This window comes from Capricornis sumatraensis, chromosome 10, assembly GCF_032405125.1.
Source record: "Capricornis sumatraensis isolate serow.1 chromosome 10, serow.2, whole genome shotgun sequence".
Classification (NCBI taxonomy): domain Eukaryota; kingdom Metazoa; phylum Chordata; class Mammalia; order Artiodactyla; family Bovidae; genus Capricornis; species Capricornis sumatraensis.
The window spans coordinates 93,771,013-93,784,121 of NC_091078.1; the positions used below are offsets into that span (position 1 = coordinate 93,771,013).

At 38.8% G+C, this 13,109-nt stretch overlaps 1 protein-coding gene across 25 annotated transcripts in view; it reads left to right on the forward strand.

Moving 5' to 3' along the window:
* Nucleotides 1–13,109, forward strand: part of PBRM1 (polybromo 1) — a 96,887-nt gene that overhangs the window by 2,547 nt on the left and 81,231 nt on the right. For 24 of the 25 annotated variants that reach the window (XM_068983027.1, XM_068983039.1, XM_068983047.1 and 21 more), the window contains 3 exons: nt 156–253; nt 6,597–6,744; nt 12,231–12,374. In XM_068983027.1, coding sequence (XP_068839128.1) covers nt 156–253; nt 6,597–6,744; nt 12,231–12,374 — 390 coding nt within the window. The remainder of the gene's footprint in view (nt 1–155; nt 254–6,596; nt 6,745–12,230; nt 12,375–13,109) is intronic. The other variant, XM_068983043.1, reaches the window with a different exon arrangement.

A 13,109-nucleotide genomic window follows, 5' to 3' on the forward strand; every position in this document is an offset into this window, starting at 1 on the left:
AGGAGACATAATGTCAGCATATTTCAGATTTGGGTTCCCATGTGGGAATTTGGGGATTCATCCTTTCTCCTGGCTTTTTTTTTTTAATAATCCTAATGCCTACCATAACTTTCTGATCAATTTTCTGGTGATTTTTCTCCTTTTCCTATGTGTAGATTGCTGTGTGCCATGAACTCTACAACACCATCCGAGACTATAAGGATGAGCAGGGGAGGCTCCTCTGTGAGCTCTTCATTAGGGCACCAAAACGAAGGTGAGTGGGAGGAGTTTGGTCCTCTGTCCGTGTTGAAAGTGTTTAGTAATTGAGTTTTCTTTTTGAAGGATTTGCTTAAGTGATACTGGGGTCCAGATTTTAGTTTCAGCTGTCAAGATATAGTGAAGCATATTAAAAAAATTTTTTTTTAATTAAAGAAAAAGTTTTTAATTGTAAAAAAAATGCAATATGAAATTTGCAATCTTAATCATTTTCAAATGTACAGTTCCACAGTGTTAAGCATATTTCTATTGTTACATAGCGGATCTCCATAGCTTTTTCATGTTGCAGAATTGAAACTCTATGCCCATTAAATAACTCCCCATTTCCCCCCTCCCCCATCTCCAGCCTGTAGCAATCACCATTGCACTTTCTATTTCTATGAATTTGACTGCTTTAGGTATCTCATGTAAGTGGAATCATACAGTATCTGTCTTTTGTAATTGGCTTGTTTCACCTAGTATAATGTCCTTAATATTTATCCATGTTGGACTACGTGACAGCTTGTTAGGTTTTACATTGGTTCTGTGCATATTATTGGTATACAATGTTAAGTTTTCCAATACATGAACATGGGCTGTCTTTCCATTTTGTTGTTGTTTAGTTGCTAGGTTGTGACATACTCTTGCAACCTTATGGACTGTGTAGCCTGCCAGCCTCCTCTGTCCATGGGATTTTCCAGGCAAGAATACTGGAGTGAGTTGCCATTTCCTTCTCCAGGGGATCTTTGCTGCTCAGGGACTGAACCCACATCTCCTGCATTGGCAGGCGGATTCTTTACCGCTGAGCCACCAGGGGAGCCCGTCTTTCCATTTATTTGTGTCTTACGTAATTTCTTACAGAGATGTGCAGTGTTTAGTGCTTAAGTCTGTTATCTTGTCGGTCAGGTTTGTTCTTTAGTCTGCATTTTGGATTGTTCACTGTTGCTGTATAGAAACACAGCTGACTTGTGTATGTGTTGACTTTGTATCTTAAAACTTTGCTGAATTTGTTTATTCTAAGTTTTTTTGTATGGGATCTTTCGAGTATTCTGCATATGAGATCATCTGTAAACAAAAATGGTTTACTTCTTCCTACTTTGGATGCCTTTTCTTTCTTTTCGCTGCCTAATTGTTCTGGCTAGGTCTTCCCGTACTATATTGAAAAGAAGTGGTGAGAGCAAGCATCTTTGTCCTTACTTTTAAGTATCATATTAGCTATAGGCTGTTTATACGTGGCCTTTATTTTGTTGAAGTAGTATAGTTTCCATCTATACCTACTTTTTAGAGAGTTTTCATCATGAAAGCATTTATCAAATGCTTTTTAGGCATTAGTTGAGACGATCATGTGGTTATTTTCCTTCGTTCTGTTACTATGATTCATTACTTTTATCAGTTTTCATAAGTTGAATCATCCTTGCAATGCACCTTGGTCATGGTGTATAATCCTTTCAACATGCTGCTGAATTCATTTCACTAGTATTTTGCTGAAAATTTTTGCATCAACACCACGTTCATAAAGGATGTTGGTCTGTAATTTTCTTGTAGTGACTTTGTCTGGCTTTGATATCAGAGCATTACTACCTTCACAGAATAAATAAATTTTCCCTCCCCTTTGGAAAAGTTTGAGAAGAATTGTTCTTCTCAAGAAAAATGTTTGGTGAAATTCAGCAGTGAAGCCCTTAGGTGTAGGGCTGTTTTAAAACTTTTCTCCTAGGCCAAGAGATTTTTGATAACTGATTCAATCTCTGTGATGGTTCTATGTCTATTCAGGTTTTCTGTTTCTTCATGTTGTTTTGGTTGGTTGTGTGTTTCTAGGAATTTACCCCTTACTTTTAGGATATCCAGTTTATTGGTGTACAGTTGTTCTTACTCATCTCATAATTCTTTCTATTTTTGTGGCATTGGTTGTAATGTTCCCTCTTTCATTTCTGATTTTATTTTAATCTTTTTTTCTTAATTAGCTAAGGGTTTGTAAATTTTATGGATCTTTTTTAGAAACCAACTCAACTTTGTTGGTTTTTTTCCTATTCTTGATGGTTATCTCTGCTTTATATATTATTTCCTTCCTTCTAGCTTTGGGTTTAGTTTGTTCTTTATCTAGTTCCTTGAGAGTAGAGCACATTTTAAAAAATTATTTAATAGCCTTTAGAATAGCAGCAAAGTTGTATTTATCATAGTTAAAATGGATCAGTTTTTCACAATATGCAGAGGCCACAATGATTATTTTCACCTCGCTTTCTGTCTTTTCTCCCTAACTTTTGGGCTTGACTTTGGTCATCCAGGGGAGCAAAAACAAGTTGCTGGTCCCAATATGCAGCTGGCACACACCTCCCTGTGGAGCTGTTATTCTCCCCGACTAGAGCACCCTTCCTCTCTTGCTGTCAAAATAATATCATTGTTCTTCTCAGACTCTGACATTTGAAGCTATTTGTTCTGAAAACATAAATGACTGTGATAGATAGAATAATGACCCCCAAAATGTCCATCTTCTAGTCCCTGGACTCCATGAATATGTAGGATTACATGGCAAAGAGAAATTAAGTTTGTTAGTCAACTCACTTTGAGTTGGAGAAGTTATCCTGAATTATCCAGATGGTCGCAGTGTAATCACAGGGATCTTTAAACAGGAAAGAGGGAAGCAGAGGAGTCAGTCACAGAGAGGTGTGAAGATGCTATGCTCACGGCTTTGTACTTGGAGGAACGGGGCTACAAGCCAAAGAATGCACATGGCCTCCAGAAGCTGGAAAAGGCGAGGGAATGAATTCTCAAGATCCTCTGAAAGGAACGTGAACACCTTGCCTTTTAACTCAGTGAGACCCATTTGTAGATTTCTGTAAGATGAGATGTTTGTGTTGCTTTAAGCCATTAGGTTTGTGGTTAATTTGCTGTAGCAACAAAAGGAAAGGAATACAATGAGTTAATTAAAGATTTAGATCCATTCATGAATGTTGATGTCATGGTGTGTAGCCAACAAGCTCTAGGTTGAGCTGAAGGCCGCCTCTCACTTCTAAGAGCCACCAAGGATGTAGTGTCATCATCCTGAGTGAGGAGAGCTCTGTAAATTAGTCATGCCAGAAAAGGTTTTTTTTTTTATCTAATGAGGTAACTGTCTCCAGATTTCAGTTGGTTCACCAGTAATAGTCTTTTAAAAGTTGTTATTTAATCAGCCTGTCATAGTAAAAGCCTGTATTTATTGCTTGTTTGTTTTTTTTTATTGCTTGTTTAAACCTGTGCAGTATTACTATCACCATTTAGAAGTGATAACTTGTACAAGTTCTCAGACTACTAAGTGTAGCCAGAATTCAGACTCAAGTCTTTCTGTTTCGAAAGCCTGTTCTCTTGTCCAGTATGTTATATAGAGAAGCAGCATCAGAGTGCGGTGCCCATGTACCTCATAGAACAGGGCCACTCCTCTGCTGCCAGCTGAGGGGCCGAGGACACAGGCCTTGGGTGCTGGAGCTGTCTTCTAGCCTTGGTGACGTGGTACCTTAGAGCACCACTGCCTTCCCCCAGGGCTGTGCCTGCCTGCACCTCTGCCCCTCCTCTGTTGTGGAACGCGTGCTTTCTCAAGAGCCTGTGGGAGGTAGTATTACTTCTCCTAAGTAGTATTGCAGTATTACTCAGAGCCACACAATTGTGAATCTCTTCTTGAGACTTTGTTTTGATTAGTATATTAGGCTGCTGGTACTCGGGCATCTAAATTAACAAAGGCTGAGACAAGAACAACTGCTTTCTCTCGCATACATGTCCTGTTCTGTGAGGTCTTCAGGGCCAAGATACTCTCTGTCTCTTTATTCTGCTGTGCCTGGGGTATCGCCCTTGGCTGCATGGTCTAAGGTGGTGCACCACCAAAACGACCTTCCAGCCCGTAGGAGAAAGAAGGCATGTTAAAGAAGTAACCTGGACATGGTACACTTCAGCTCTTGTGTTGGCCAGAACTTAGCTGCAACGATACTTAAGAATTTGGCCTTTAGTGCCCAGGCAGCAGCTTAGAATGCTGTCGTCTTGGGAAGGAGGGAAAATAGATTCAGGTGTAGCCAGCAGGCTGTGCACATCAGGCAGATTAGTTCTCACTTTTCTGGTTAAATTCTTAGTTATGCTTCAGCTGTTCTGTGGCCATGTTACAGCAGGGTGCCCTCACCTATTGTTGAAAGAGAAAAGCTGTTAAGACATGTATTTCACAGTCCTGTGTGCATGTATATATGTGTACGCAAAAGTCTGAGAGAATACTTACAGCTTTTAAACTCGGGATAAATAAGGACAGATTGTACTTTTCTTTCTTTTTACTTTTTTTTAGTGTTATTCGGCTGAGTCGGGTCTTGGCTGCGTCATGCGGGATCTCTCATTGAGGCGCACGGGCTCCAGAGTGCTCTGGCTCAGTAGTTGTGGCTTGTGGGCTTAGTTGCTCTGTGGCACGTGGGATCTTCGTTCCCCAACCAGGGATGGAAATCATGCCCCCTGCATTGCAAAGTGAATTCTTTACCCACCGGACCACCAGAGAAGTCTGAGGTTTCACTTTGCTTTTCTGTATGTTGATTTAAGTGGGGAAGATCAGGGCTGTTTCATTTTCAAAGTGGGGGGACCTTGTTTTGACCAAATTATGTAGCGTGGAATGTTTGGATCCTGGTCCTCTTTTTCCGTATGGTAATTCTGAAAATGTTTGTGAGGCGCCCCCTAGCAGAGCTTCCGGATACAGTGTCCTTTCTAGGTTATGTGCCCTTATGGGATTCCCAGTTGTCTACAGCCTGAGGGTCTGTTGAGGCCCAGCCCCAGCAAACAGTACACCGGGGCCCCTGAGGGCAGGTGGAGAGAGCCGTCTTTGGGTATCAAGTGAGCACAGTCTTAGAGCTTGCTCTGAGAAGGTCCCTTGGTACCACTGGCAGTGTTAGTATTAGGTCATTGTTATCACTCACTGAGACTTTTATGTTCTTACACTCTTTGAAGAGCAGATTGCTCCTTTTATCCCCTCACTTAATTTTATAAATCAGTAAAATTTTAAACACTTTATAAGGGTTTTTAAACCTTTTCCTTTCTGTAGAGTTCAGTCTAGAGTCATTAGTTAAGGCTGGGCAAGGGTAGGAATCTGCAAGGGAGACATGCGATGGGCGCACGGGAAAGGGCTTGGGGACGGTAGCCGTGTCGCAGGCTCTTTTGTGGAGCACAGGCTCTGGGTGTGAGGGCGTTGTTGATTGTAGGATGCCGGCATCAGTAGTTGTGGCTCGTGGGCTCTAGAGCACAGGCTCAGTGGTTGTGGCACGCGTGCTTAGTTACTCTGTGGCATGTGCAATCTTCCCAGACCAGGGATCAAACCCGTGTTCTCTATATGGGCAGGCGAATTCCTATCCACTATGCCACCAGGAAAGTCCTGCAGTCCCTTTTTGTAGGAGAAACACACTAAATCCTTCATCAGCTTACTCTCAAATGGTTCAGAAAAAACACTTTTTGTACTATGCTTGAAATTTTTGTGTTAGTATGAAAAGCTTTTAAAAATTAAATGCACACGACTGAAATGTGTCTTAGCAACCATGGTGTTCTTCATAGTTGTAACTTACCCTCTTTCACATCTAGGATGAGTTTTATTTACCCGTGAGGGAAAATTGAAAAAAACAGTTGCTTAGGTAATTTTTCAGAAAGTTTCCATGTCTTGTGGAACTTTTGAAAAGAGCCAGAAGAAATAATAATAAACATCCATGAACCAAAACCCAACTTAAGATGTTATTACAAGTACCTTTAAAGTACCCTCTTCCCTCCAAGAGATAGCCATTATCCTGAATTTTGTGTTTATCGTTCCCATGCCTGTTTTCAAAAATAGTTTTGTCATGTTTGTTCGTGTATTATGCTCTTTTATCTTTGGTAAGCTCCCTGTGCCAAGGGCCTCGTCTTTTTCTTTTGTAACTTGAGTACTTGATGTTAGAGCACCATATATACTAGGCACTTGATAGCACTTGGCAGAGAAAGTTCTGTGGTCACTACCTGAGGAAGGACAGTCCATTTTGTAAGTTTATAAAATGCTTTGAAGCATACCTGTTTTTTTGAACCCCATGAAAGGTAAGTCATTTTCATTTGCAGAAGATACCATTGACATGGTTTTAGTATTGGTTCCCTAAATCTTAAATATTTAGCCTATAAAAGACCATTACAGATAATAAATTTAGGGGTTTTTTTTTAATCACTAATATGTATTTTGAAAGGGCATGCGTATTCGTCTTACTTTTGTTATTCCCTCTCAGTTCTGATCACGGGAGTAAGTCTAGTATGCTCTGTCACTTGGGAGTGTTGGGCATTACCACAGATAGTTTTGTGACATAACGTTTTATAGGCTTTTGATTATTACTTTTTGAAAATCATTAAATTATTGACAGAAATCAACCAGACTATTATGAAGTGGTTTCTCAGCCCATTGACTTGATGAAGATCCAACAGAAACTAAAAATGGAAGAGTATGATGATGTTAATCTGCTTACTGCTGACTTCCAGCTGCTTTTTAACAATGCAAAGGCCTATTATAAGGTAAGAAAGCAACAAATTTGGAAGATATCCAATTTGATAATTGTGTGGCTTTTTAATATTTATCAGTCTGATAGGTAAGTAGTGATTTTTCATTTGATAGTTTGCGTTTGTATTTCTCTTCTTAGTAAAGAAACTGAAGATTAATTTGGTTATGAACCATTGTTGTTTCTTCTGTGTCTGCTCAAATCTTTTACCTGTTTGTCTTTTGGGTTGTTTGTCATTTTCATGCTTATTTTTAGAAATTTTTTTGTTCTAGGTGCTAATCCTTTTTTGGTTATATGTGTTGCAAATATCCTCTCCCACAGTGTGGCTGTTTTTTCACTCTTTGTAGTGTCTTTTGATGAACAGAAGTTTTTAAAAATTTTATTTTAATATAGTCAGATTTCTTAGTCTTTAACTTTGTGTTTTATCCTTGTGTCTTACTTCAGAAATCTCTCCTTCACAAAGATTTCAAAGATGTTCTTTTCTCCTAAGAGTTTAATAGTTTTATCTTTCGTATATATGCCTTTAGTGTACCCGGGATTGAGTGTGTCCCCTGTGAGGCAGGGACTTGTTTTTCCCACAGGTATAAGCTGCACCTTGAAATGGCCATTCGCTTCACATTTGTCTGTGCTGTTACTGCTGGCATTGCTTCCAGGTGCTGTGGGTCTCTTTCTGGTCTTTATTCTGTTCCTCTTGTTCTGGCCAGTTTATCTAAAACTAGGCTATTCTATATCTACCTTAATTTCTTTGATTTTATAATTTTCTTGTCTGGCAGAGAAACTGTTTTGATTATTCTTGGCCCTTTCCTTATATCTTTTAATATTAGTGTGTTAAGTCAACAAGCACCAAAAAAATTGTTTGAATTTGTATTGGAGTTGCATTGACTCTATAGATTGTGTTTTGGAGAATTGACATAATTGTGATGTTTATTATTCCAGTCTGTAAATTTGGTACGTCTTCATTTATTTGTCTTTTTAGCAAAGCTTTAAATGTTTTTTTGTTTAGATTCTGTAAAAATACTGTTAAATTAATTCTTAATGCTGTTTGTATGTATTTTTTCTTTGAGATATATAATTCACACACTCTTGTAAAGCGTAGACTTTGGGGAGGGGGGTTAATATATTTGAGAGTTGTGCAACCATCACCACTGTCAAACTCCAAAATTTTTTCATTACCTCAGAAAGAAAACCATGCCCATCAACAAGCATAACTTCATTTCCCCCTCTCTTAGCTTCTAGCTACGGCAGTCTACTTTCCGTTTGTATTGACTTCCCTTTTCAGGGCTTTGCATATAAATGGAATCCTGAACTGTATGGCCTTTGATGACTAGCTTTTTTCACTGTGCACAGTTTCTTCAAAGTACATTCTTGTCATAACATTTATTAATACTTAGTTCCTTTTTTATAGCTGAATAATATTCCATTATATGAATATGTATCATATTTTGTTTGTGTCTTAGTTGATGTACATTTGAGTTGTTTCTGCTTTAACAGTAGTGAATAAAGTTGCTATAAATTTTGTGAATATATAGCAAGAGTGCTATTCATTGGGTACAGTACACTGCATGTGTCCATTGGATCTAGCTTTTTAATTATGTTGCTGATATCATTTATATCCTGATTTATCTGCGTGAACTATCTACTTTCCAAATGGTGTGCTTTAAAATCCAACTGACCATAGATTTGTCTCTTTCTCCTTATTAGCCATACTGATTTTTTCTTTATATATTTTGAAAGTATGCAGATAGGCGCATTCAGGTTGAAAGTTGTTATGTTGTCCTAGTACATTGTTTTTGCATTATGTAGTAGCTTTCTTTATTGTTAGTATTGTCTTTTTTCAATTTTGTTTTATCTGATATTATTACATGTAAAGTAATAGCAGCTTTATTTTTGTGTTCACCTTGTTTATTTTTTCCATTCTCTTCCAGTCTCTTCATATCTTTTTAATGCTCGTGTATCCCTTGTAAGCCCCATATAATGGAATTTCTGTTAATCTAGTTGATGATCTTCACCTTTTAACTGAAGTATTTCATCTCTTTACAGTTTTAGTAATTATTACATTTGGCTGTATTCCTATCATTTAAATTTCTACTCTCTATCTCATTTTGTAATTTTTTTCTTTTTTTGTTTCTCTCTCTGCCTTGTTTTGGATGTTTTTTTTTCCTTCATTTTTTTCTTGGTTTTATTCTGTTTTAAATTTCTTCTATAATTTGAAAGTTGTCAGAGCCATTAATAATATGTTCTTATCCAAGAAGTTCTAATATGCATAATTAATTTTTCAGAGTCAAATATTAATCAGTATTTTAAACATCCTTCTAAAGAATGGAAAACCTTAAAATAATGTAAATCTTTGGGTTGGTGTTTTTCATCAGTTCTGAAAAGTTGTACGTCTTTGTATATTGCTCTTGCCCCATTCTCTGTTCTCCTTTGTAGAACTCTGATTGGATGTTATATTAGAATTTTCTTAGGTTTCCATTTCTCTTAACTTTATGTAGATCCCTTTTGTCAGTGTTGCTTTTCAGGTAATATCTTTAGTTCTTACTTTTTTCTTTGAAATCTGCTCTTAATCTACTGAGTTTTTACATTTTGATGTTTATATTTTCCTTGTTTTGGAAGTAGTTTCTTTTGAGGAAATTGCTTGTATCTTCAATCCTATTATTTCTTTAAACATGTTCAGCATACTTATTTTTTATTCTACAGCAGATAATTTAACATCTGAATTACTTACATGTGTGTTTTTGCTGTCATTTCTGCTTGCTTTCCCTTGTGACTCTTAGTCGTACGTGTTTCATCAGTTTTGACTGTGAGCTTATATTTCTTGGAGACTGTGGAGATTCTTAGGCTGAGGTTGAAGTTCTTCTGGAGAAGATTTGTTGCTTATCTCATGTTGCTTATCTGGCCTCTCTTCGTTAGGACTAGCTTATGATGAAGAGTTCTCAGAGGAGATTTATCTCATGCCTCTCCTCTCCCCACAGTGCCGTGGGTTGAGGTGGTTGGTCTTCCTTGTTCCCTGGCAGCACAAAACCTGACTTGTTTTTAATTCCCAGTTACACTGCAGCCATAGCCTTTGAAGTCCCAGCTTATGGTGGAGCCTGGCCTTTATCTCTTGTCCTTGCAACCTCAAAGACATTTGAAAGCTAAAGCTCTTGAAAACTCTAAGCATCTTGTCTTATAGGTAGCCTCAAGGTGAACATGGCTTCAGTGTTTTGCTTGCTTATCCAGGTTCCTACTTTTACTCTGTTCTTGCTTTTGTGAACATTGCTTATTCCTTATTGGCTGCACATGGATGCATTTTTAAAGGTTTACTGTTCATTTTACATTACATCCAGCATTGTTGTTATTGGAAAGTTTTAGTTAGTTTATCCCCACTACTCTTCAAGAAAAGAAAATATTCAAATAAGGTTTTAAATAGTTGAAGACTAGAAATGAAAATCAAGGCAGTCATTAACTTCTCTCATTTAGACTTGTATCCCTTAAATTGGGTCTTATCCTTTAAATTGTCTTTCTTAGTGTATTAGTAATCTGTTCAGTTCAATTCAGTCGCTCAGTCATGTCCGACTCTTTGCGACCCCATGAACCGCAGCATGCCAGGCCTCCCTGTCCATCACCAACTCCCAGAGTTTACCCAAACTCATGTCCATTGAGTCGGTGATGCCACCCAACCATCTCATCCTTTGTTGTTCCCTTCTCCTCCAACCTTCAATCTTTCCAAACATCAGGGTCTTTTCAAATGAGTCAGCCCTTTGCATCAGGTGGCCAAAATATTGGAGTTTCAAGTTTAACATCAGTCCTTCCAATGAACATCCAGGACTGATTTCCTTTAGGATGGACTGGTTGGATCTCCTTGCAGTCCAAGGGACTCCCAAGAGTCTTCTCCAACACCACAGTTCAAAAGCATCAATTCTTCGGCACTCAGCTTTCTTTATAGTCCAACTCTCACATCCATACATGACTATTGGAAAAACCATAGCCTTGACTAGACGGACCTTTGTTGGCAAAGTAATGTCTCTGCTTTTTAATATGCTGTCTAAGTTGGTCATAACTTTCCTTCCAAGGAGTAAGCGTCTTTTAATTTCATGGCTGCAGTCACCATCTGCAGTGATTTTGGAGCCCCCCAAAATAAAGTCAGCCACTGTTTCCCCATCTATTTCCCATGAAGTGATAGGACCAGATGCCATGATCTTAGTTTTCTGAATGTTGAACTTTAAGGCAACTTTTTCACTTTCCTCTTTCACTTTCATCAAGAGGCTCTTTAGTTCTTCTTCACTTTCTGCCATAAGGGTGGTGTCATCTGCATATCTGAGGTTATTGATATTTCTCCCAGCAGTCTTGATTCCAGTTTGTGCTTCATCCAGCTCATTGTTTCTCATGATGTACTCTGCATATAAGTTAAATAAGCAGGGTGACAATATACAGCCTTGACATACTCCTTTTCCTATTTGGAACCAGTCTGTTCCATGTCCAGTTCTAACTGTTGCTTCCTGACCTGCATATAGGTTTCTCAGGAGGCAGGTCAGGTGGTCTGGTATTCCCATCTCTCTCAGAATTTTCCAGTTTATTGTGATCCGCAGTCAAAGGCTTTGGCATAGTCATTGAAGCAGAAATAGATGTTTTTCTGGAACTCTCTTGCTTTTTTGATGATCCAGTGGATGCTGGCAATTTGACCTCTGGTTCCTCTGCCTTTTCTAAAACCAGCTTGAACATCTGGAAGTTCACGGTTCATGTACTGCTGAAGCCTGGCTTGGAGAATTTTGAGCATTACTTTACTAGCGTGTGAGATGAGTGCAGTTGTGCAGTAGTTTGAACATTCATTGGCATTGCCTTTCTTTGGGACTGGAATAAAAACTGATCTTTTTTAGTCCTGTGGCGACTGCTGAGTTTTCCAAATTTGCTGACATATTGAGTGCAGCACTTTCACAGCATCATCTTTCAGGATTTCAAATAGCTCAACTGGAATTCCATCACCTCCACTAACCTTGTTTGTAGTGATACTTCCTAAGGCCCACTTGACTTCACATTCCAGGATGTCTGGCTCTAGATGAGTGATCACACCATCGTGATTATCTGGGTCGTGAAGACATTTTTTGTATAGTTCTTCTGTGTATTCTTGCTACCTCTTCTTAATATCTTCTGCTTCTGTTAGGTCCTTACCATTTCTGTCCTTTATTGAGCCCATCTTTGCATGAATATTCATGCAAAGTGTATTAGTAATAATTACCCTTAATTTAGCAAATTATTTATATTCTTCAAGTCTCTGAGGTAGGACATAAATAGAATTAATAAAATTATTTGATTTCAGAATGCCTTTAAAACATACACTTAGTTCTTCAGAAGAGAATTGAAGCCCATGTGTCATTTACTTACAAGAATTTGAAAATTTGTGTTAGTTTTCAAAGTTATATCTTAGCATACCAATCTGTTGGAACAGGATGCTTTAGAAACAGTCGTTGATTTCTAATAAAATGCTAAGTGATATCTTTTTCTCTTCTCTTTGCTAATGTACAGCCAGATTCTCCTGAATATAAAGCTGCTTGCAAACTCTGGGATTTGTACCTTCGAACAAGAAATGAGTTTGTTCAGAAAGGAGAAGCAGATGACGAAGATGATGATGAAGACGGGCAGGACAGTCAAGGCGCAGTGACGGAAGGAGTACGTGTGCCACCGGAATGGGTGATGGATCGGCTACTGGGAGGTTGACGAGGCCCCTGCTTGTGATTTCTCATGGCCACTGTGGCAGCTAGGCTTTCTGTGCAGTCTTGTTGGTAACTGGATGAGTAAACAGACACACAGCCAGAGAGCCCTACTCCAATGACAAGGGATCCTAGGACAACCAGTGTTGTTAGAATGAGGTATCGTGTAAGAGCAGGCTGTGTTGTGACTGAAAGTTGCAAAGTCGATGGAGTCACCTTAGCTAGGAATATTTTTGTGGATTAGGTTGGTTTTTGTTCCTAGAACATGTCAAGTGTCTTCCTGCCTCTGGAATTTTGCAGTTGCTTGCACCTCTGCTCCCTTTGGCTCTGCCTGTGACTGTCTCTCTTGCACGATTCTAGCATCACTTAATGTAAACTGGGAGAAGACTTTCCTAACCACTCTATCAGATTGTTTGCTCTCTGCTCCTCCTTTCCCATCATTGTATCATGCTGTTGTGTGATGTTCAGTTTTTATCACTGTATGTGGAATAAATGTTAATATTAGTTTATATGGGCTTCCCTGGTGGTGCAGAGGTTAAAGCGTCTGCCTGCAATGTGGGAGACCTGGGTTCGATCCCTGGGTCGGGAAGATCCCTGGAGAAGGAAATGGCAACCCACTCGAGTATTCTTGCCTAGAGAATCTCATGGACGGAGGAGGTTGGTGGGCTACAGTCCACGGGTCGCAAAGAGTTGG